Here is a 23,755-nt window from a genome sequence, read left to right as displayed (position 1 = left end):
GAGTGTTGAGTTGTGGTCACCAGAATGTGAGTTAAGAGGCGATATCATCGATCGTCTCACCGTTCCCAGTGGCGTGCTGTAGCATTCCTGGGCACACTGGGCTTGGTCCGGGCCGGGACACTTGGTCTGGCAGTCCCCACCCTCATCAGAGCCGTCAGGGCAGTTGGTCACCTCGTTACATACCAAGGCTGCGTCCACACACTCCTTACTACCACACTGGAACTGGTGAGGAGAACATGTCCTCGCGACACCTGACACACACACTCATCACTTGTTCAGTTCGCTAAGGAAACGTGTAAGTCGACATTGATGTTGAAAAAAGAATAAATACTCACATCCTGCCTCGTCACTTCCGTCACCACAATCCTTCATGCCGTCACACCTCCAGGCCGCAGGGACGCACTGGCTCTTGGAGACGCAGGGCCACTGGAACTCTCCACACGTCACCTGGACCACCTTACAGTCCTGAAAGACCCATCCGTTTACCAGTTACCACACACACACACACAGTAGTACCATAGGGTTTTGCATTGTACCACATCCCGTCCTCCGCGCCGCCCCCCCCACCTCCTCATCTGTGCCGTCTCTGCAGTCCTTCTCCCTGTCGCAGAGCCACTCCTCCAGCAGACACTCCTGACTGCGGGGGCAGCGGTGCTTGGTGGTGCACTCCGGGGGCTCGGCGCAGTCCTCTTCGTCCGAGCGATCCAAACAGTCGGGATGTCCGTCGCAGCGCGTGCCCACGGACACACACTGGCCATGGGCGCAGCGGAACTCTCCGACACTGCAGTTCTTATTGGCTATGGAGAGAGAGAGAGAGAGAGAGAGAGAGAGAGAGAGATGGGGGGGGGGGGGGGGGGGAGACAGACGATAACTCTGGGATATGCACTTTGAAGCAAAAGTCTCAGATCTGACCAGGACTGGAAGCTAAATTGAATCCCTTGTTTTTATTGTGTCATACGAGTCCCTGGGTGGAATTTCGACCAGTATCATTTCTCTTCGCTACCAAAGATCAGTATGCCGTGAGAAATTAGTGTTTAGAGGGTTCTGCCCTAGCACAACTTTGGCTCGACGGTTTAGTTCCCAGGAGGGAGGGACGGACTTACCGCAGTCGGCCTCGTCCGTGCCGTCCAGACAGTCCCTCTCTCCGTCACAGAGGAAGGTGTCGGGAATACAGCGACTGTTGTCGTCACAGTGGTGAGAACAGCCCTCCATGGGCTTGAGACAGTTCATCTCATCAGAACGGTCCTGACACTGGACCACCCCGTCACACACCTGCCTCTGGTCGATGCACTTCTTCCCGTGGGCACACTGAAACTGGCCTGAGGGCGGCCAATCACAGGACAGTATCAGATGGTCCAATCACAGGACAGTATCAGACGTGACCAGGAGGAGGAGACCAAACATAGCACATCAAATCATCAAACTGGGATATCATGCTAGAGATTTCTGGAAACTAAGATCATTGGACACAACGGAAGATGAGTTTAGTGGTTACATCAATTTCCCTCATAGAAAAACGCTGCAAAATGTTGTGTTAGTGAACAACTTGGTGCACTAGGGGGCAGTGGTGTTCATTGAAACCAAGGGGAGTATGTAAACTACAACTGTCTACATGTATAAGCTATTGTCATACACACACACAACATACATGTGCGCACAGATATTCTTACCACGTTCACATTCTAATGCACAATCTTCCTCGTCAGAGCCGTCCCTACAGTCTGCCTCTCCATCACACACATGGTTGTAGTGAACACACTCAATCTTGTCCCGGCAAAACTTAGATCCCAGAGTGCACCTTGTGGGTGCAGCCATGGAGGTGGCTGCTCTGTCTTCGTCTTCATCTTCATCATCAGTGGCATCGGAACCTACGAAGAGTGGAACACTGACCTTAGTATCAGAAGAGGATGGGTAATCGTATTAGCTCAGCATGATTACTGTACAGAATGAATGACTGACGATCAAAGGTCAAATAGAAATTGTAACCAGGGCCCAGTTTTTCCAAAACATTTAATCTGGATCAGAATTTTTTTTTTTTGCTATCCAGGATCAGATCGAGCTGGCTGATTTCCACACTACACGACTCAAAATCAGCCAGATAGATCTGATCCTGGATAGCAGGAATCATTCTGATCCAGATTAAATGTTTTGGAACAACTGGGCCCTGGCAAGAGTGGGGAATTAGGGAGCACAGTCCGTATTCAACCCATCAGGCACGATGCGATGCCCTTTTGAAGAGCCTAGTTCAACCTAATCCCGTTCCAGGGGTCAGAGGTCACGGCTAGAACGCACCGCAGTTGGCCTCGTCCGTGCCGTCCAGACAGTCCCTCTCTCCGTCACAGAGGAAGGTGTCGGGAATACAGCGACTGTTGTCGTCACAGCGGAGAAAACAGCCCTCCACGGGCTTGAGACAGTTCATCTCATCAGAGCGGTCCTGACACTGGACCTCCCCGTCACACACCTGGCTCTGGTCGATGCACTTCTTCCCGTGGGCACACTGAAACTGGCCTACGTCGTGAGAAACACACAACAGAAAGTTTTTTGTTTGTTTGTTTTACTAAACATATTGGAATGTGTATGGGGTCTGTCTGTATCAGTGGAGGCTGGTGACTTCCAGAATTGAGGAGGCCAATTTTTTTTCCGCTTGCTCGCTTCACTCGCGATGGAATGTTCCCTGTTCTTCTTATCTGTCTTTGTTAAAAATTATTAATTTGTGTTTGGCGGTACTGAAGGGATTGGGACACTCTCAGGATGGTGGATGAAGCAGCTTTTATTGCCTGCACAATGGGTCATCAAATAAACAAAACAATTGGCATGAATCTCTGGTCTGCCTGCAGCAGCTATTGTCCCTTCTGCTCAGGCTCACAACATTCACCACAACATACTACATACAATCAATGACATGTCAAAAGCACTCAAACACTATGTCAATCAGACACACAACATACAATTCAGAACAATACTACATCCATTTCTAATATTTATCCTGCAGAACAGCACTCATACGTGTGTGGCGGAAAAAGGTACTACACGGAGGCCAGGCCTCCTGTGCCCACCCATTTTCAGTGATTTGGCCAATCACATAATTGCCATGAAAAAAATGGCATTACATTGACTTCTATGAGAAACCACTTTCCGACAGGAGGCCTGGCCTCCGTGTAGTACCTTTTTCCGCCACACGCGTGTATGAGTGCTGTTCTGCAGGATAAATATTAGAAATGGATGAAGTATTGTTCTGAATTGTATGTTGTGTGTCTGATAAAAAATATAATTATTGCTTTTTAAAATCTCTTTCTCTTCTCTGAAATTATTGGGGAGGCCAGGCCTCCTCCACCTCTATGGAGGAGCCTCCACTGGTCTGTATGTATCATGCAAACAAACAAACCCATGTGTACCTTTGGCACATGCCACAACGCAGTCCTCTTCATCAGAGCCGTCCCTGCAGTCCGCCTCTCCATCACACACATGGTTGTAGAGAACACACTCCTTTCCATCCTGGCACGGCTTAGTGCCCAGGGGGCATCTGAAAGGGGCCTCCACTGATTCAGCTGTTTGGAAGAAGTCCACAAGTCTCAAGGTGAGGATATATAACAACAACACAGTCTGACCTCTGCCACTTCAGACACACACACACATTGTGGGATACAACAACAGTGGGAGAAGGAGTCTAATTAAAACAGTTTTGGTAACTCTGTTTCTCACCCGTCCAAGGGCCTGAAAATTCCAATATCAATAAGCACACCAGCAAAAATAAAGCCATGCCTGCTGCAGTTAATGCAAGTGGACCAAGTCCTTCAGCTGATCAGGTTAAGCATTTTATAATGACGCCAGGTGAGGGCAATGCAGTCTGATTGAATCCATTAGTGAGTTGAGTGGGAGGAGCTATGGGTGAGTCATGGGGGGTATTCCATCAACGTCGCTAAAGAAAAATCCAGGCTTATTTGTATTAGTATTGCAATACTTATCAAAATAAGGCTGGATTTAAAATATATATATATAGCCTAAATCTCACAGGATTTATCAAAATAAGCCTGGATTGTCCTTTAGCGACATTGATGGAATACCCCCCTAGTCAAGTTTGTATAGTAGCCTGATGGATCACAAATGATTGCTACCCATTGATCTACTGTGAGTAGTTGATGTATCATCACAGAAGTGACATGATCCTCCCCCATCAAACCTCACCATAGGGCCCAAGTGAATCCTTCCTTGACTTTATAGCACTCTGCAATGTGTGGAAATGAATGTCCTTCCTCACCTCCGATATGTATAAACAACATGGAACATAGAACATTTAAAACAACAAAGAAAAGAATGGCTTGCCTCGACAATGACAGATGACAAACCATGCTGTCAAATAAACACGGAATATTGACATGTCTATCCACCAATACCGTGCACGAAAATCGTAGCATTGTCCTCCTTTATCCTATCAAATGCTAGTGGGAGGGGTTAAGATTCTGGATGCAGCTATCCGTTAGGGTGTCTTGTTGTGCGGGTCCACCTAGATTGTGGGGCTAGCTAGCTAGCCAGTTATCATCCGACTTGAGAGAAAAGGCAACAATCTTCCTGTCGAAATACATTTAATGAGCTATCGTTTTTTTTTTTTTTTTCAAGGAAAACTAGCCCTCTGGTTCGAGCAGGTTTTTCTTGGTATATCACACATCTCTTCATACACAGAGAGGACTTGACGAGGCTCATTCTAGGGGTAAAAAGGCAACGCTTTTAATTGTCTGCTCGACTTTGATGTGATGTGCTAGCTGGTGCTGTTAGCTAGGAGAAGCCTGTCTGATAGTTAGATAACTAACATTACAATCAGGACTTGAAACGATCGCAGTCTAATCGGCCACGGTTGGGGTTTCATGTGCATCTCTGCATCACACGGTTGTGGTTCGTGGTTGCTGGTTAGCTAGCCAGCTAGTTGTTGCGCCTGTTTTCTCCTCCACAACAAAAGGCTTTTAGCTGTCAGCTAACGGACTAACGTTACCATATCAGTCATCACGGGCCCAACATCTCTGTTGATGAGTATGCGATTGAATACTTGGTTAGTTAGCCAGCTGAATGAACTAAATCCGTGTTTAATATGCCGATAATACAACCGGCCTGTTTTGGTTTGACGTAGCTACCCATAGCTTGAGTGATCTGCCAACGTTGACAGTGTGTGTGAGTTGTCCTAAGTAACACTTCACTGATCTGCCTCTCTTATGGTGGAGTCGCTTCTATTCTGATCTGAGATCTGCCATGTAACGGCAATTGTTGCTGACAAAAGGATGTTGATGGTGCGGTTTATGTCGTTTTTCAAGACCACTCATTCACCTGGGACAGGGGCAGCTGAGGCTTTGCATGTCATTTCAACCTGTGACTGTGATGTTCACACACCGTCGTGTTCTAGCTTGTAATACTGTGTTCTTCTGTTTGAATTACTCTCCCTAGGTATCTTATCTCCAACGAACATATCGTGCTTGTCCTCTCACAACCAGCCCTGGGAGTCCTCATGTATTGAAGGACCACACCAGAGCAAGGGCTGAACTGTTCCTCCAAGTCCCCTCTGCCTGTGTGTGTTGTGTGTGTGTGTGTGTGTGTGTGTGTGTGTTGTGTGTGCGCGTGTGTGTGTGTGTGCGTGTGCGTGTTGTGCTTGTGTGTGTGTGCGCACGTGTGTGCGTGCGTAGTGTGTTCTCTCAAGACTTCACATAACTACATCCAAAATGTCCTCCATCTTGCCTTTCACCCCACCGGTGGTGAAGAGGCTGCTCGGGTGGAAGAAGTCTGCCAGCGGCCCTGGGGGGGCAGGGGGCGGAGAGCAGAACGGCCAGGAGGAGAAGTGGTGCGAGAAGGCGGTCAAGAGCCTGGTGAAGAAGCTGAAGAAGACGGGCCAGCTGGACGAGCTGGAGAAGGCCATCACCACACAGAACTGCAACACCAAGTGTGTCACCATCCCCAGGTAGGCAGTAGAATCATGTAGGGCGCTTGATGACAACCTTGCACAAACGTCAACCCCGGTTTTGCGAAGGGCAGAGCAGCAGTCGTTCACCTGTGTGTTGATTGCATGTCGTTGTCTGCGAAAAAAACACCAGTGACCTCATCTCAGCATGGAACATGTATGCAGAAAAGGGCCCCAGTGCACAGAGATCTTGCAGTAGACTCATTTCAGTCTTCCAGTCCAGAGATCTCAGAGCTGGTGTTGCAGTAGCTTGATGTTAGTTTCCCTATTGAGGCCCATGTGTGTTGCACTTGTCTGACAGGGAGGAGAGAAGCACAGGGTGAGAAGAACATTCTTCTTATCAGCCAGTCAGCCTTGATGTCCCAGACCATGTTTTCTGGGAACAAACATGTTTGGAGACTTTGTTATACAGTGATGAATACAGCTGTCAGCCATCCACCTTATGTCTGTTGAGTAAGTCCTGTAGACCTAGATTTTGTTGACAAAAGAGATAGGGCTATGCGTTTGTACTGTATATTTACCCTGATTGAACTTGCTACGAAATTGAAAGAAGAATTTCTGCAACTGACAAATCTCCACATTGCTTCAGTATCGTAGGGGGAGGGAGGAGTCGATGTTTCTCAGTTATTTGAGGAATCTGATAGAAACTTATGCTATTCAGTCAGTCCCTCTTCAGAGATATCCGATCTGAATTCAATTAACAATTGTTAGTCCAGCAGCAAACTATCATGTCTTGTTTTCCCCATTCCATGTTTTCGTGAATTACTTTCCTGATCATTCCTATGTATGTGTCCATTAGAATCATGGAAATTTCAAGAGTATTTGAAATGGAAATGTAATTTTTTTTCCAAGGTTGCTCCCTCCTTTTCTTTTGTCCCATTGTGTCTTCTGTGTTTACTTGAATGTCTCAAGATAAGTCCAGTACTTCCGACCGACACAGCTGTAGTGGAAAAGTTTCAGTTATTTAGAATTTCTTATACAATGCCACAGCTAGCTGTTGAGAATGATCTTTGTCTCTCTCCGGCAGTTCCTTTGTATGTATTAGTGTATTCCATTTTACATTGTTGTTTTTCTTAATTCGGTCAAAAGGCTTCTCTTATTTGACGAGGCGTCTCTCTTTCAGTTCCTGACGACAATTAATGAGATGCCTATTTGAAAACGACTCTTTATAAAAGAGGCCTTTTAATTGTTTACATTACCCATACTGGTATTTCTGAATGATCCATGTCCCATGTTCATCATTTTGTTTTTGTTTTCGTTTGTGCACAGCAATTGCTCTGAAATATGGGGACTGAGTACACCAAATACGATAGAGCAGTGGGATACCTCAGGCCTATACAGCTACCCTGACCAAACCAGGTGACTATCTTCAACTGTTGTGTGTGCCACATACAACCTTGATGTGGGACGTTATCATTTCAGGGGGGGGAGGGGACAATCGGAACTCAACTTTCATCCTCAACTCTATCATTCTCATCACCCTCCTCCCCACTCCCCCACTCCCAACCTTTTGTGTACCCGGCCCACCTGCATCCCTCCTCCCTTTCTCGTCCCTCCCCTTCCCCCTCACACCCCCGCACACACACTTCTCCTCTCACCTATTCCCCCACTGACCTCCTCCTATCAGATCCCTGGATGGCCGCCTGCAGGTCTCCCACCGGAAGGGTCTTCCTCATGTCATCTACTGCCGCCTGTGGCGATGGCCCGACCTGCACAGTCACCACGAGCTGCGGGCCATGGAGGCCTGCGAGTACGCCTTCCACCTCAAGAAGGATGAAGTGTGCATCAACCCCTACCACTACCAGAGGGTGGAGACCCCGGGTAGGTCATCTCAGAGTCACCGTGTCCTCATTGTGATGCCGCTGTTTTGAAGATTCTATCAGTTCTACCCCTGCTGTTAAGTCGGTAGTTCGTTACGTCGTCCACAGCATGAGAAAAGCCTCAGTCAGTTGTCATCGCGCTCTCTTGACGTGTTTAAAAGACGTCCCGTTAGTCGTGTTTATGTTTTTTAAGCTGGGATGTGACGTCCAGGGACTGCACAATTGCACAACGATTCAAAGTATGTGTGTGTTTTGGGCAGTAATTTCTATTTTCTTAGCTCTTCCAAAAATGTGAGTCAAATATAACCGTCCAAAACCGGTTCACTGGCCTCTTTGCGACCCAACTAGCTCTGTGAATGACACCGTCAACACTGCCTCTGTTCTGAAGTCTTTTTCTTTTTTTTCTTTTTTGTACAAGAAGAACCAGGAAGTAAAATTGGCTGGCGTGGGCCTTTGACTTGTAATGTGTAATACTAAAGAATGCTCTGTCCGCCTCTCCTCTAGTTCTGCCTCCCGTGCTTGTGCCAAGACACTCAGAAATCCTGACAGAGCTGCCACCTCTGGACGACTACACTCATTCCATACCCGAGAACACAAACTTCCCTGCGGGGATCGAACCTCCAAATAACTACATACCAGGTTTGTCCACCTGACCACGGGTTCGATACGTTCCTCTATGTTTGCATGGTCTTTTTATGACAACGAGCTAGCGCTTTCAGCTCATCAGATTTCTCTCTGCCTGTTACTATAGAAACACCGCCACCTGGATACATCAGTGAGGATGGGGAAGCTAGTGATCAACAGAATCAAAGTATGGATACAGGTATGTTTGCTGAACTAGAAATGGTACAGAAAGAAAAGTGTAAAAAAAGTTTAGTTTTTTGGGCCCATTTAGCATTGAAATATTGTGGCGTACAAACGAGCCATTTAACCTGTACTGTTCCTTCTCCGTGCTCAGGTTCTCCTGCAGAACTGTCCCCCAGCAGCACCCTTTCCCCTGTCAATCACAGCATGGGTAAGACCAACCGCCTCCCGCAACCAGCTAGTATGGCTGAACGATCACTTGCTTTGTTTTCGTAGTTTTAACAAACGTCATGCAATCATTAGGATTTGTTTTGGACAGGCCGGTACCCACAGTGAACATGATGTTCCCAGTCGGAACATTCAATTCAATTCAATGCAACTTTATTCGCCATGTGCAGTGCACTAGGAACATGATTTGGTATTCTACCATGCTAAACGAGCTACAGTAGATACAACGACAACACGACAATACTCAAGACAAAATATACAGTACCAATATGAATGAATATTATGAATAAATATACTGTACAACTAAGTGCAAGAACATGTAAAGTGCAAGGTGCAATGATCAGCAGTTATTGAGGAGGGCTAGGCTTTGGGGAAGAAACTGTTCAAGTGGCGTGATGTTTTTGTCCTGGTGGCCCTGTACCGCTGTCCAGAAGGGAGTAATGCAAACAAGCTGTGAGCTGGATGTGAGGGGTCAGCCACAATGTGCAGTGTCCTCATCGTATGACACGTCTGCGTCCTGTATAACTTGACTTTTGTGGTGGTTTTGTGCAGACCTGCAACCGGTGACGTATTCTGAGCCAGCGTTCTGGTGCTCTATAGCTTATTATGAGCTGAACCAGCGCGTCGGAGAGACCTTCCACGCCTCCCAGCCCTCGCTGACTGTGGACGGGTTCACCGACCCTTCCAACTCGGAGCGCTTCTGCCTGGGCCTGCTCTCCAACGTCAACAGGAACGCCACCGTGGAGATGACCCGGAGGCACATAGGTACAGCAGCATGTGTTCAGTTAGATGTGTTCAGTTAGATGACCCGGTGGCACATAGGTGCAGCAGGATGTGTACAGTTAGATGAGATTGAACCTGTTTGTCATTTGCACAGAGCACCACGAAATGTGTTTTTTTGCTTTAGGCACAGAGTTAAGTGCCTTACTCAAGGGCACAACGGCAGTGGTAGGTAGGCACCTTAGATATGATGCCAGCAACCCTCCAGTCACCAGCTCACACGCAGCTCCCTCCTGGGGTGGGGATCGAACCAGCGACCCTTACGATTGCTAGTCGGCCTTTTTAGCCTCTAGGTTAAAACTACCCGGGGCAGTGTCTCGTACCAGAAACGCCAGGGGTTTAGACTACGACACATTCTGATGATCATCATGTTACTTCTCTTATTCAATATCAGTATTATAAGAAGTATATCAGCTATGGTTAAGAAAGGGAGAAAAAGAAAGTCATTTTCATAATTTTTCACGCTTTCCACACATTTTCTGTAATGTTTGAATATGCTACTTTAAAGTAACATTGTGTCAGTATTATCCGGCCTTGAGTAGCATAATGCACGGAACGCTCTAAGTGTTATGTTTTATATTTCCACAGGAAGAGGAGTGAGGCTGTACTACATCGGTGGGGAGGTATTTGCTGAGTGTCTGAGTGACAGCGCCATCTTTGTTCAGAGTCCGAACTGCAACCAGCGGTATGGGTGGCACCCGGCAACAGTGTGCAAAATACCACCAGGTAAGCCGAGGGAAGGAAACATCCCACTCACGCAAACATACCAAGAGGCAAAATCCCAAGTTCTGCTGTCATACTGTGTTGGGTTTGATTATCTACTGTGTTCTTTATTTTTGATTATCTAGGAGTTCCTAATCTGCTTTGCGACATTACATTGTTTTCTGAATGGCGTGTCCTTTGGGCAAACCCAATAGCATTACACGTTAATCACACATGAATGTTTAGCGTCCTCTTAAACCAGATTGTTATCTCAAAAACCTTCCTTGAAGATTGGGAGAGAGACTTCATGTCTTTTATCTTTTCAGCAGAGGGAAAGGGGATTCAAAGTTTGTCATTGCACAGAGTACAATGGAATGTATTTATGCTCTAGAGGGAGCATCTAGGCAAAGGGTCACAGCCATTGAAGGTAACCCCGGAGCAATTAGGGGTTCAGTGCCTTGCTCAGGGACACTTAGACACGTGGCCCACAGGGGATTCGAACCACTGTGAGCTGCCGACTTTGCGATCATTAGGCGCCTTAGAGGCTCTACCGGTTTAGCCACAGGCTTCCCCTCATCAAGCCAATGCCTCGTCAGCTCTGACCTCTCCTCCCCTCGCCTCTCAGGCTGTAACCTGAAGATCTTCAACAACCAGGAGTTTGCAGCATTACTGGCCCAGTCAGTGAACCAGGGCTTTGAGGCCGTCTACCAGCTGACCAGGATGTGCACCATCCGCATGAGCTTCGTCAAAGGCTGGGGAGCAGAGTACAGGCAAGCACTGACCATTCACCTGTCACTGATTATTCTGCTATTATCCCCAAGCACGTCCCATGTATACGGACTACCTAACCTTAAGCGCACAGTCACTTTACTCAATACCACCTCTTACACCCACTGCCACCGAGTGCAATACTCATGACATTCTACTCATACTATTTTATTTTACTGTTTGTACTGCCAATTGTATCCTGTGTTATTTGTCTTATTTGTCTCCCACAACTTGTCACTTGTCCTTTGTCTCACTTATGTGTTGTAACTATAGTCACTTATCTTGACTTATCTTGACTAGCCTATTGCCTTATTGTCTTGTGCCGCAATGTCAGGAACCGAAGCCTAAGAATTTTACTCTCTTACACTTGTGTAATGTGACGTAACAATGAAACTTGAAATAGAACATGGTACAACGCTGCTCTGCTGTTGTATATAACACCGCAAGAGGAGGGCAGTTGAGTGAAGAGCGCACGACAATGTATAGAAAAACAGTTTTACTCCTTTTTTCCTTTTGTAGAATGTCTGGAATGTTTGTGAGGACTGAGGAGTTTGAGAGAGGTTTTAAGTGAGATTTGCCCTCCTACTCTCCACCAGCCACTACATGACTTACCACAAAGGAAATAGGACAATATAGCCTAGCTTGCTTTTAAAATGTTAGCATTTTAGAGATTTGGATTTGTTGTTGTTAAAACATTTGATGTTGTGTCTTCCAGACGGCAGACTGTCACAAGCACTCCCTGCTGGATTGAGCTGCATCTGAATGGGCCCCTGCAATGGCTGGACAAAGTCCTGACCCAGATGGGTTCCCCCTCTGTACGCTGTTCCAGTATGTCATAATGCTAGAAAACAACCCAAAATGTCTCTCACACGAAGATCATGATATTCTAACTTGTGAGTCCAGTCATAAAAAAAAAAACGAAAAACTGCAGAATGAATTTCTGTAACATACTTCATAGTATTTGTGGCCTAGCTCCACGTCCCTGTCAAAACGCGTGCGCACACACGTGCACACACACACACACACACACACACACACAAACACACAGTGAGACAGACTTTTCAGAATAGAATTTGGCACTTTGTAACCCATCTTTGTCATGCACCTTGTTAAATTGCTTTTCCCCAAATTCTTAATACTAGACTATTTGTGGTACAAATTAAATGTATGTTGGTTTTAAAGTCCAGGGACGAATTGTTGGGAGCTGGGGAAATACCAAAAAAATATCTGCAGATAGTTTCTCAATATTGGAGGATGCTTTTATGCATAACACAAGGGTGAAAGCTAACACGATTTAGGTTCTGCTCACCCATCCTTTTGATCACGAGGTAACTATTCTCTGGGAAACTTGGACCTTTCTTTTTTGCCAGGGGGGGGTGGGGGGTTAGCATGGTTAAGACATGATGATGGCCTTTATCCCCTTTCTCCTCTAAGGGAAATGCTAAATGATGTTTTTAGAATTGAATCGCCTAATTGAGTCTTTCACCCTTTAGTCAGAATATTTCCTTTTTTAATTCCAGATTTGTGTCGTTATAAGACACACCCCTTAATGGACGTATAGGAATGTTTAGCGAAAAAGAAAAGACTAAACAAACTGCAAAATCGATCTGGCTGTAGTTTATATTTGATCTCGTTGTCATTATATGGCACCCTCAGTGTTCTATGTATGTTTCATTTGCACCATACACAGCCTCAAATGCAGGCTAGTAAGTTCTGGGCTCAGTTTGGTCCGGATGCACTGGGCAGGGACCAGAGAATATCAGCTGGAAAGCGTTTTTGATGTGTCACTGGGTGTCCGGGTCTCTCGAGGTGAATTATTAAACGGTTATTTCACTTGGAGAATTGAAGGTATCAATGAATTTCGTTCTACAGTATATTGTTTTTAGGCTATATCCCCTTTCTTTTGCTACTTTTTTGTATTCTCATGTATTTTTATATATAAATATACTTAAAGATTTTCTGTCGTTCACTTTTTATTAAAGAAATATTTTCAAGACTACGCCTGTTTTGAAGTGACATGGCTCGCAATCATGGATCATTCCTGTGTTTATCTTTTTAAGGTTCAATTCGAATCTAATTCCAATTTAAGCTCTTGCCCTGTTGAGACGTAATGTCCCACATAATGTAGACAGTTTTTTTTCTTTTTAAAAGAAAACTGGTGCATTAAAAGTATACATAAAAGTTCTGAAATGCCTGTAAAGGTCTGCTTTCCCACAGTGGTTTTTTTTTTTTCTTTTTTTTTTTCAACTCCAGGAACATGTTTGAACTTGTTCTGAGTCATTCTTCTCTTCACTTTTGAAACACACATTTGACTTCTTGAAGCCATTTGACGCTTAGTAGAGGATTAAAGGTCAACCAGAAAACATGTTACGGAAACATGGCAGTATTCCATTTTCTTACATCAAAAAGGAAGAGAGAATGTTTCTGCACACTGGGACATTCTGTATTAGTGTGTGTATTGTATTTGTTCATGTCTATAAAATACAGTATGTTCAACAAGACTATGGGCTTGCAGTTTGCCATTATTGTCATTTTGTGGCTGTTGCAAGATTTTTTAACATCTGTTTTCTCTCCCTTCTCCTTTATTGATGTTAATGTGTTTACCTTACGGCACTAGTGATTGTACTTTGTAAGTGCAACTAGTGAGTTTGGATTTGGGGAACTGAACCATGTGTTAGGGTACAGTGTTAAAAGTCTTTTTATCTTTGGCCTACAAGATATGAATGTGAAGAGAATACATAACAAATCTGAAGTGGACCAGAAGTACATATACATAACAGTAGTACAGTATGTGTGTATTTAACAGTAAATCTTTTTTGCAAAGCAGTCAGTACAGTAGTTGTCGCAGTTGTTTTACCAGTAGAGGGCGGTATTGATAGAGCAGTTTTTTTCTGACCATAAGCTTCTCAGGCGTGTGGCATATTATGCAGACTTCATAAAACACTAATAAAGATTTTTATTCTCATGATGGCCTTGTCTTTTGTCCTATCTTTATTGATAGTAATGCATATCTAGATGACAGATGCTTCGTGTATCATGCCATCTCCTCTCAGCCCAGATAATCCTTCAGTGCATCTCATTATCATGCTTCCCTAGTCTCATCCCTTTTTCTTGCCATATTCTTTTTTTAGACATTTTATTTCATTCAATTTGCGTCTACTGTAATGGGCCACGGCCTGACCCTGATGACCTGTCCTAGTAGCATATGAACACCTTCTACCCAGCCACTGAGTGGATAATGGGCTCACCTTCAGAAAAACAAGGCTAATCCAGCAATCAAATGTATTTCCTATAGTCCATTGACACCAAATGCAACCCCATTGAATGTCCCATCCCATCACAGGCTGTTTAGTGGTGTGATTGAGTTGGTGCAATTGAGTTGTGTCTCGCGCAATTTGTCCTTCTCAAGCTACCGTACATTTGGGCTCCGTCAGATGTAAATAGCTACGTGGGTCTTTACTGCTAACCGGCTAACACATAGTTCCTTACAGCTATAGTGCTTCATTGATATGGCGTTTACATTATATTCACTTATTCAAGCGGCGATTTTGTGTGTAAATGCGGTCGCTGTGTTGCACGAAGAGAGATTTTTAAGTAAAAGTAAGTGACTTGTCAGTGTGCTTTCATTTATTGACACTGCTGCCAATGTTAGCTGGGTAACATTTGGTTCTCCATTTGTGATTCACTAATATGTATTGATTACTTGAATATGAGTATTATATGATATACATGTTGTATTTCTCCTTTAGTCGGCTGGGGTGTGGACCAAAGTGTCGGAGGGTTCGGTGATGAACCGGGCATCAAAGTACAGCTCATGAACCTGGTCCGCTCCGTGAGGACGGTGATGAGAGGTATGGCCCAGACCCACCAGAGATGACCATGGACATGTACATCTGAATTAATCATGTGTGTGTATATTGTAACAAAATCTACCCAGTCACATGACATCCATGCTAAACATGTAGTAAAGGTCCTGTTGATTACATTTCGTTAGAACAGGAAATAAACACACTGCAGCTTAGGTGTCTTACATTACCCTATGTACAGGTGCAACTCAAAAAAATAGAATATCGTGCAAAAGTTCGTTTATTTCAGTAATTCAACTTAAACGGTTAAACTTAGATATTGTATAGACTCATTCCATGCAAAGCGAGATATTTAAAGCCTTTATTTGTTATAAATTTGATGATTATGGCTTACAGCTTATGAAAACCCCAAATTCAATATCTCAGAAAATTAGAATATTGTGAAAAGGTTCAATATTGTAGGCTCAAGTGTTACACTCTAATCAGCCAATTAATCCAAAACATCTGCAAAGGGTTCCTGAGCCTTTAAATGGTCTCTCAGTCTGGTTGAGTAGAATTCACAATCATGGGGAAGGCTGCTGACCTGACAGTTGTGCAGAAAACCATCATCGACACCCTCCACAAGGAGGGAAAGCCTCAAAAGGTAATTGCGAAAGAAGTTGGATGTTCACAAAGTGCTGTATCAAAGCACATTAATAGAAAGTTAATTGGAAGGAAAAAGTGTGGAAGAAAAAGGTGTACAAACAACAAGGATGACCGCAGCCTGGAGAGGATTGTCAGGAAAAGGCCATTCAAATGTGTGGGGGAGCTTCACAAGGAGTGGACTGAGGCTGGAGTTAGTGCATCAAGAGCCACCACACACAGACGGATCCTGGACATGGGCTTCAAATATAGCATTCCTCCTGAACAACAAACAACGTCAGAAGCGTCTGACCTGGGCTAAAGAAAAAAAGAACTGGTCTGTTGCTCAGTGGTCCAAAGTGCTCTTCTCTGATGAGAGCACATTTTGCCTCTCATTTGGAAACCAAGGTCCCAGAGTCTGGAGGAAGAATGGAGAGGCACACAACCCAAGACACTTGAAGTCCAGTGTGAAGTTTCCACAGTCTGTGTTGATTTGGGGAGCCATGTCATCTGCTGGTGTTGGTCCACTGTGCTTTTTTTAAGTCCACAGTCAACGCAGCCGTCTACCAGGACATTTTAGAGCACTTCATGCTTCCTTCAGCAGACAAGCTTTATGGAGATGCTGACTTCATTTTCCAGCAGGACTTGGCACCTGCCCACACTGCCAAAAGTACCAAAACCTGGTTAAATGACCATGGGATTCCTGTGCTTGATTGGCCAGCAAACTCGCCTGACCTGAACCCCATAGAGAACCTTTGGGGCATTGCCAAGAGAAAGATGAGAGACATGAGGCCGAACAATGCAGAAGAGCTGAAGGCCGCTATTGAAGCATCCTGGTCTTCCATAACACCTCAGCAGTGCCACAGGCTGATAGCATCCATGCCACGCCGCATTGAGGCAGTAATTCATGCAAAAGGGGCCCAAACTAAGTACTGAGTACATATGCATGATTATACTTTTCAGAGGGCTGACATTTCTGTATTTAAAATCCTTTTCTTATTGATTTCATGTAATATTCAAATTTTCTGAGATATTGAATTTGGGGTTTAAGCTGTAAGCCATAATCATCAAATGTATAGCAAATAAAGGCTTTAAATATCTCGCTTTGCATGTAATGAGTCTATATAATATCTAAGTTTAACCCTTTAAGTTGAATTACTGAAATAAATGAACTTTTGCACGATATTCAATTTTTTTGAGTTGCACCTGTATGTATGTCGTATACATATTACATTAGATTCAACGTTATTGTCATTGCATAAAGTATATACTTACTGACCTGATCCTGCTGTATCTGACTATTGTGTAAATGAACAAGTAACACACACAGTCACACACACTCTCTGTCTCACACACGCACACACACGCGCACACATTTTAAATGCTTTATTTATGTCCACATACAAAGTACAATTCTAAAGGACATAAATACTAACAGTGCATTTTGACATCCTGGAAACAATTTGTTACAATAATGCTGAGCCAACAACCAGTTCTGCCACACACAGGATGTTATTCGCACAAGACCAGTGGGTTGATCAATACTATAAGACAGACAGTAACCCGCTCATGGGTACAGGAAGCACCGCCTTCTCCATATTGAGCGGCTACCAATAACAGCGGATATTGAGCAATATTTTGCTAACTGTTTGGCTCTTCTCTTAGGAAGACCAGCCATATGAAGGCCTCTAACAACAGACTTATGAACATGGCCCAGGCTGCCAAATATAAAAACTAAAAGTTGACATCTGTAGCCCAGTTGTGATATGGCCTGCTCCAGCTGTTGGTATTTTGGGTAAAACACTATCTTGTAACTGACACACACACACACACACACACACACACACACACACACACACACACACACACACACAGGATTTCTGAATTCAGACTTATCTGTGATTCTAATCATCAATTAATCATGTTATCTTTTGTCCTGCAGTTCCCTTGATAGCAGTAAATGCAGTCTGCATTGTGTTGTTGCTGCTGTTTGGTTGAGGAGAAGTCTCCAGTCTACTGAATGTACCACACAACCAAGCAACAAGGCACTCAGGAGGATGGCTCCAGGAATCACTTGCACTTTTATGCAGCACAAAAAAAAACATCCAAAATAATACTTAAAGTTGCTTAATCACACTGTAAATGGCCATGCCAATTGACAGACTTATGCAAAAAACACAATCTGGTTTATGCCTACTCTGTTTAGACACTAGTTAGTTATGATTGAGTGAAAAACAGTGTACCATAAGTGCCTACGGTTGCTGTAATTTTCACAATGTCTAAAATTATAAATGACACAGAACGGGATTCATGGCTCTCAATGCTATAAGGACTGGTGGTTAGATCACATTTACTATTGTGTACTACTGTGTAAGGTATGTTGTCAGATTATTCCATCTTCCTGTAAACATGCCATTGTTCATGTCACCTTGTAAATGTCAGTAATAGACCTACATTGAGATGTGTGTTTCATACTAAATTATATTTGACTGTTTACGATGTAACTTTTCCTCAATTACTTGAGAAATAAAGAGTTTTTAAATTATTATTCTTGCGTTTCTTCACAAGTTCAAAACCATCCTAAAACGTTGGTAACATAATGACGTAACGCGATATGGCTTTCTTTGCTTGTCCCTCGGTGCACCCCGTACTTTGAGGTATGTGTTTGTTGCTGGAGCAGTTTGACAGAAGTGCTTTACTTCTGAATGCACTGGAATGCTATGTATTAGTTGACTATGTGCTCATATTGAAGAAAGTCCAGTGTTATACGAAATCTATCAATGCTTCCTAGGTTACATTGGAGTTTTTAGCGGGGGCTGCAATAAAGGCGATCCCATTGCACTTAACTATTCACTATGGGAAATGTTTTAAGCCCGACTTTAATCTCAACGCTAACTACGTCTGTCATTTATATTTTCTACACCAACATTTATTGCTCATACAAACTGGTTAAAGCCAGTGACGTGTTTGACTCTTGTCAGAAGATTCCAAGTTTTGGATATCTTTTATTTAGATATGTTTTCGAAGCACTTCGCAAAAGACAAGGCCATCTGCACTCTTGCAATGGAAAAGTCAGAGGTGGAGTTGCCTTCACTCTCCTGAACTGCAGGTAAGGTGGTCGATGTTCCAATCCCTCCTATGGCTGCCGTCCTTGGATGACAGAGCTGTTTTCTACTGAACTGCTTTCACAGATAAGGTTTCATTCCAGAAAGTGGTTCCCTCCGTCGCTCCTAGTCCACTCCCCTTCACAGATCTGACATGGTTTGGTGGTGCTGTGGTTTACAAGCCCAGTCCTATCAGATCTGAAAAAGTTGAGATCGGAGGGGACCACTTTCAGGTCAGCCCAGGTTATACCAGTGACTCCTCCAAGGGGGGACTGATGCATTGTTTCCTCTTTTTCTACATGTGTTGCTGATATTATTAATTGGGAAAACCTTACACATTCCAATAATTGATTGATGATTGATTGGATGGAAAATGAATCATTGTATTGTTTGTTTATTTCTTCTAGGCTGGACACTGATGTCATGAGAAGGTTCTGTGGAGTGGCTGGGTATGGTTGGGACTACCCTGACAGTGACTTTAGAGACATCCCTCTGTGTTACCCAGAGATCCTGTGTGTGCGGCTGCTTCTCATGGTCATATCTGCGGTGACATTCAGATTAAGTCCACTCGGTGAGACAGCATCCTTTTTAGTGATTGATATGCTGTGGAAATGTTACATTCAAATGACAACAACACCATATCATTGTCCACACTGGTTTCTGTATCATTCATTCATTCAATTAATTTAAAAAATATATTTTTTAAAAATTCCAGTTTTTAAATTGTATATCCAAGATATGTAAACAAGATAAGACAAAAAGAAAAGACAAAAAAAAAGAGGAGAAAAAAGAAAAGCTGCCAGACAAATACGTTATGTACAAATACGCACATTACACGCACAAGTGTAAGAGAGTAAAATTCTTAGGCTTCGGTTCCTGACATTGCAGCACAAGACAATAAGGCAATAGGCAGAATTCAAGACAAAAAAAAGTGACAGTAGTACAGAACTTATTATGTGACAAGAATTAATAAGACAGGTGTAGTTAGCAGTATCCAGACAATTCTGGAACTAACAAATAAATAGTACAACTTAGTTCAAAGTAATGTTCAAGGTATTACAAGAATACAGGTAGAGGGTAAAGAGTACAGGGTTGCATCACATACATATATACAAAATATAATTAACAATTATTTATCCTTGAGATAGTCAATGAATGGACCCCATATGTAAAAAAAATAAAAAATAAAAAGAATCTGTTGGGCACTTTAGATTTGTAGAAGCGTATTCTCTCAATTTGTATGATAATTATCATTTTGTTGAGCCATTTCTGAAAGCAGGGGGGTGTTGGTGATTTCCAATATGTTAGAATCACTTTCTTGGCAGCTACCATACCAAACATCAATGCCAATTGTTCCTCAGATATATAGCTTAAAGCAGTCTCGGAGCCATTCAAATTCATTTCAACCAGAGGAGAGACCCCTACTGATACTTCTACCGATGACTGCTCCAACCTGACTTGATTTGAGTGCAATGGATTCCCCCAGGTCTTGTCAGGATACGTCAGAGCTTGAAAACGTGGCAGCCTATAGATGAGCTGAAGAAAGGCCCGTTCATGCTGCAGGCTCGCGTTCTGGAGTACCGGGTCACACACACCGGGGTGGAGGTCGACATCTCACTCAGTGCCATTTCACGTACTGACCAGCCGGTCTGGGAGAGTGTGTTGACACTCCTTTCCCAGGAGAGGGGACGAACAGCCATCACACCACCTCAGCCTGAGGGGTATGACAGTGAGTAGTCATGACAGTGAGTAGTCATGACAGTGTGTAGTCGTGACAGTGGGTAGTCATGACAGTGGGTAGTCATGACAGTGAGTAGTCGTGACAGTGGGTAGTCGTGACAGTGGGTAGTCATGACAGTGGGTAGTCATGACAGTGGGTAGTCATTACAGTGGGTAGTCGTGACAGTGGGTAGTCGTGACAGTGGGTAGTCATGACAGTGGGTAGTCATTACAGTGGGTAGTCGTGACAGTGGGTAGTCATGACAGTGGGTAGTCATGACAGGGAGTAGTCATGACAGTGGGTAGTCGTGACAGTGGATAGTCGTGACAGTGGGTAGTCGTGACAGTGGGTAGTCGTGACAGTGGGTAGTCATGACAGTGGGTAGTCGTGACAGTGGGTAGTCATGACAGTGGGAAGTCAGCTATCTATCTATCTATCGTCCATATATAGAGGACTGGTCAGATCCAGGAGGAAGCCTTGGCTGTGCTGTAAAGCTAACAATAGCCAATAGTCATACTGTAATTCAGGTGGTAATTTCTAAATATGCCACCACTTTATGAAGCTAAGGGTGCTGACTGAAAGTCTTTTTTACTCAAAAGTGAAATAAACCCAATTATTATTTTGTTTTGCTTTGACAGGTCAATTGGATTCCCCAGAGCCAGATGATATGAAGACAGTGGATGTGAGCGTTCCCTGGACCACAGGGTGGAAGTGTGCTTGGGCGTTCTCTGACTACTCCCCACAGCGTCTCCTAACTCTTCCAGTCAAAGCCCTGGGCTATAGATGCTCCACCACTGCCAGTCTATGGATGTTGTCTAAATGCTTGGCTGAAGTTGAGAAACACAAAGGTGTGGCCTGGGGTGGTCCAGTGGTCTAGCACCACGGCCTACAATGCACACATATGTGACACATAGGTGAAAAAGTCCTCAAGTAGGGCAAGGTCATTTAAAAACCAATTCCAGATTATGAAAGTGCAGAATGTAAACTTTCAAATGATGTGTCATACATTGAAATCTGAAAATAGTTGAAGAAGATATGATTATTTGAATGTTGTTACACCTCAAACCAAATACCAGAAAATCTCGGTCTGAATCAAAACACATGCAAAACAGCTGCTAGTAGCTAGCAGCTAAGAAGGTACATCGCTATGAACATCTAACTGCATGTTGAGCACATCACAACATGCTAAAAACACATAACTACACATAATTAGATGATCACACAGTGCTTGCTTTTGAACACGTCCTAAAACGTAGGTTTGTTTACAAGCCATGTATCACTAACCCAGTAGCCTACGGCAGACCATACAGTGAATCCAATTCCCAAATTATAAGTATTTAGTGATCCTAAAACTGTTGTTTGTTATATTGAGTGGGCTCTTCAACACTTCGTAACATGCAGAAAACCGGAAAACATAATTATTTTTTTGCCGATATGCAGACCTTTTCACCAGACCCTGTCACATATGCCCAATTTATGCCAGAATCTGGGCCATGTCGTGCTGACATACCCTCTCCTCCATACTTTCCTGTCTTTCTCTACTGTCTCTGTCCGATAAAAACAAAAAAAGAAAGTGGGACTACCCCGCTCCAAAAAAATGACCTTTAAAGACCACGCAAAGGTGACATCCAGTGACTTGACGTGATCTTGAGTAATGCGATGTTGAATTGTTGGCATTTTTACCTTTTGGCATTTTTACCTTTTGATTGAACGATGTTGAGGAAATATAAGCAATATGCTTATGGACCGATTTTTTTTTACTGTCTATATCCTCTGTATTACCTGATTAACTTTTCCCAAACCTGCTGTGGTTCCCCAGGTGTTGAGGCCATCCGAGCTCCCATCTCGGTCTCTGCCCAGTTCAAAGAGGCTCTGTCAGTACCAGGAAAGATGACCGTCATGTTTTGGGAGACCACACCAGCGAACACACAGCCCTCTTCCAGAGGTCTCAGCTTCCAGGTGGGGCAGCACAGGACGGGGGTGCCTCACATGACGGGCACAATATGCAGGACTTCAACAGAGGATGCCAATTAAGCAACTGATTGCACTAAGAGTCTACATTAATTTGTAGGAATATGTGCTATACAAATACATTTACCATTTTGCCTTTGTATTTAGGTCTATGAAATCCAGCAGAAGAATAACAGGGTTTGATATTGCAATGTACACCCACGTGTCTTTTACAATCCTTTGGTACATATCATCATCCCCAAATGATGCCCCATGTTCTCATACTGTAGGCTTATTGTCACTTGCTTACTTGTTTTGGATAAAAAAAGACACTCATTCTCAACCACTACTGTTCTGACTACATCCCTGCTATTCAGTTAGAAGTGCTCTTTAAAGGGAATAGGTTTTTATGTAGTTATTAGAGATGTAATATATATGTATCATCTTATATGAAGCAGGAACAGAGTGTACCAAGCTGCTGCTAATTGTTCCAACGGGGATCAAAACGTTTGAATAATTGATATCTTTGATATTCTTGTACGCTGCCTTCATGTATGTGAAAGTATTTTCTCTTGTATTATTCATCACAAAAACATTTGGTTACCGGGACAATAAGAAGGGATTCTCATGCTTCCCTGCACTAGTGCTGTCTCTGAGACAAGTGGAGAAGGTTCCTAACATGTTTTTCTCAGGAGTGTAGATAGCAGAGGATGGAGAGTATATTTTGGAACATCTACTGTCCCTTGTAAAGTCTTGGAGAGAGCTATGAAGTCAGTTACGATGTTTCTTTATATTAGTGTGGTCTTCTTATGTTTATGAACAGTAGCTTATACTGTATGTATTATTATTTGCCAAGTGATGGACCCTGGTGTATATCAAGATCACAACAAATATTTTCACTGTACAATATGTGGTTTAGGTAGATTAAATCACTCTTTATGCTGGGAGAGATGGGAAGCCTAGCTTTATTTAAAGTGTCCCCTTTTTTTTTTCCTTACCTGAATTTGAATCACGCTGAATCACTTGTGCCCCTCCTCAGGCCATGTGATCAGAAGCTCCATAGCTTCACTGTAAGTTCGGGGAGTGTAATCAGTGAAGCGTCCCATGACTCCCTCTCCTTGCACAGAGAGTGTGTTGTCTCGGTGTGGAAGGTGAGGGGACGGGAGGAGAAGAGGGTTGAAAAGCATCACTGTTTGGAGAGCCTCGCATCATTAGAGACGTGAACAGTGGCCTCAACACCCCACCTATGCCATGTGATTTACTTGATCGCCCTCTCATCGTGAAGATTGCATTTGAACATTTGTGAGTATTTGACACATTCAAAGTTGTTAAATGGTTGGTATTGTTGTTTATGGAGAGCAAATGCAAGTGCTCCGAACAATGATACATTACACATACATTTGTCTCAGTAAGCTTCAAAGCTATACTGTCATTATGAAACGATGTTAGGCTTGGCTTTGACTTTGATCAATACAGGTTTTTGACCCAATTTTACATTTTTCTGATCCCCA

At 43.7% G+C, this 23,755-nt stretch overlaps 3 protein-coding genes across 3 annotated transcripts; all 3 read left to right on the top strand.

The window, feature by feature from the left end:
• Positions 1 to 4,587: 4,587 nt before the first annotated feature.
• On the top strand, positions 4,588 to 11,882 carry LOC308157071 (mothers against decapentaplegic homolog 2-like; the record flags this gene model as incomplete). The annotated part of the gene is made up of 11 exons (XM_080530549.1): positions 4,588 to 4,708; positions 5,434 to 5,941; positions 7,211 to 7,300; positions 7,569 to 7,762; positions 8,266 to 8,400; positions 8,513 to 8,584; positions 8,720 to 8,776; positions 9,346 to 9,558; positions 10,162 to 10,299; positions 10,901 to 11,045; positions 11,759 to 11,882. The coding sequence occupies exons 2-11, from the start codon at positions 5,706 to 5,708 to the stop codon at positions 11,880 to 11,882; spliced, it is 1,404 nt and encodes a 467-aa protein (XP_080386675.1). The 5' UTR covers positions 4,588 to 4,708; positions 5,434 to 5,705.
• Positions 11,883 to 14,487: 2,605 nt separating this feature from the next.
• On the top strand, positions 14,488 to 17,967 carry LOC308157578 (immediate early response 3-interacting protein 1-like). Its single transcript, XM_080531162.1, has 3 exons — positions 14,488 to 14,643; positions 14,793 to 14,894; positions 17,413 to 17,967. The coding sequence occupies exons 1-3, from the start codon at positions 14,553 to 14,555 to the stop codon at positions 17,466 to 17,468; spliced, it is 249 nt and encodes an 82-aa protein (XP_080387288.1). The 5' UTR covers positions 14,488 to 14,552; the 3' UTR covers positions 17,469 to 17,967.
• A 1,030-nt stretch (positions 17,968 to 18,997) lies between these two features.
• Positions 18,998 to 22,328, top strand: LOC308157957 (uncharacterized protein; the record flags this gene model as incomplete). The annotated part of the gene is made up of 4 exons (XM_080531551.1): positions 18,998 to 19,145; positions 20,061 to 20,303; positions 20,933 to 21,142; positions 22,114 to 22,328. 4 exons carry the CDS (start codon positions 18,998 to 19,000, stop codon positions 22,326 to 22,328), a joined length of 816 nt encoding a protein of 271 aa, XP_080387677.1.
• Positions 22,329 to 23,755: the final 1,427 nt, after the last annotated feature.

The sequence above is a fragment of the Nansenia antarctica genome (genome assembly GCF_963989245.1).
Source record: "Nansenia antarctica genome assembly, chromosome: 5".
Taxonomy (NCBI): Eukaryota; Metazoa; Chordata; class Actinopteri; order Argentiniformes; family Microstomatidae; genus Nansenia; species Nansenia antarctica.
The sequence above is the reverse complement of the archived record's forward strand: the minus strand, read 5'-3'. Positions and strand labels throughout refer to the sequence as shown.

Bases quoted from the DNA above. Each gene is read 5' to 3' on its own strand.
- LOC308157578 (XM_080531162.1), top strand. From the start codon at position 14,553: ATGGCGTTTACATTATATTCACTTATTCAAGCGGCGATTTTGTGTGTA. The intron at 14,644-14,792 runs GTAAGTGACTTG...TTTCTCCTTTAG, and splicing joins AGAGAGATTTTTAAGTAAAA to TCGGCTGGGGTGTGGACCAA. The intron at 14,895-17,412 runs GTATGGCCCAGA...TTTGTCCTGCAG, and splicing joins CGTGAGGACGGTGATGAGAG to TTCCCTTGATAGCAGTAAAT.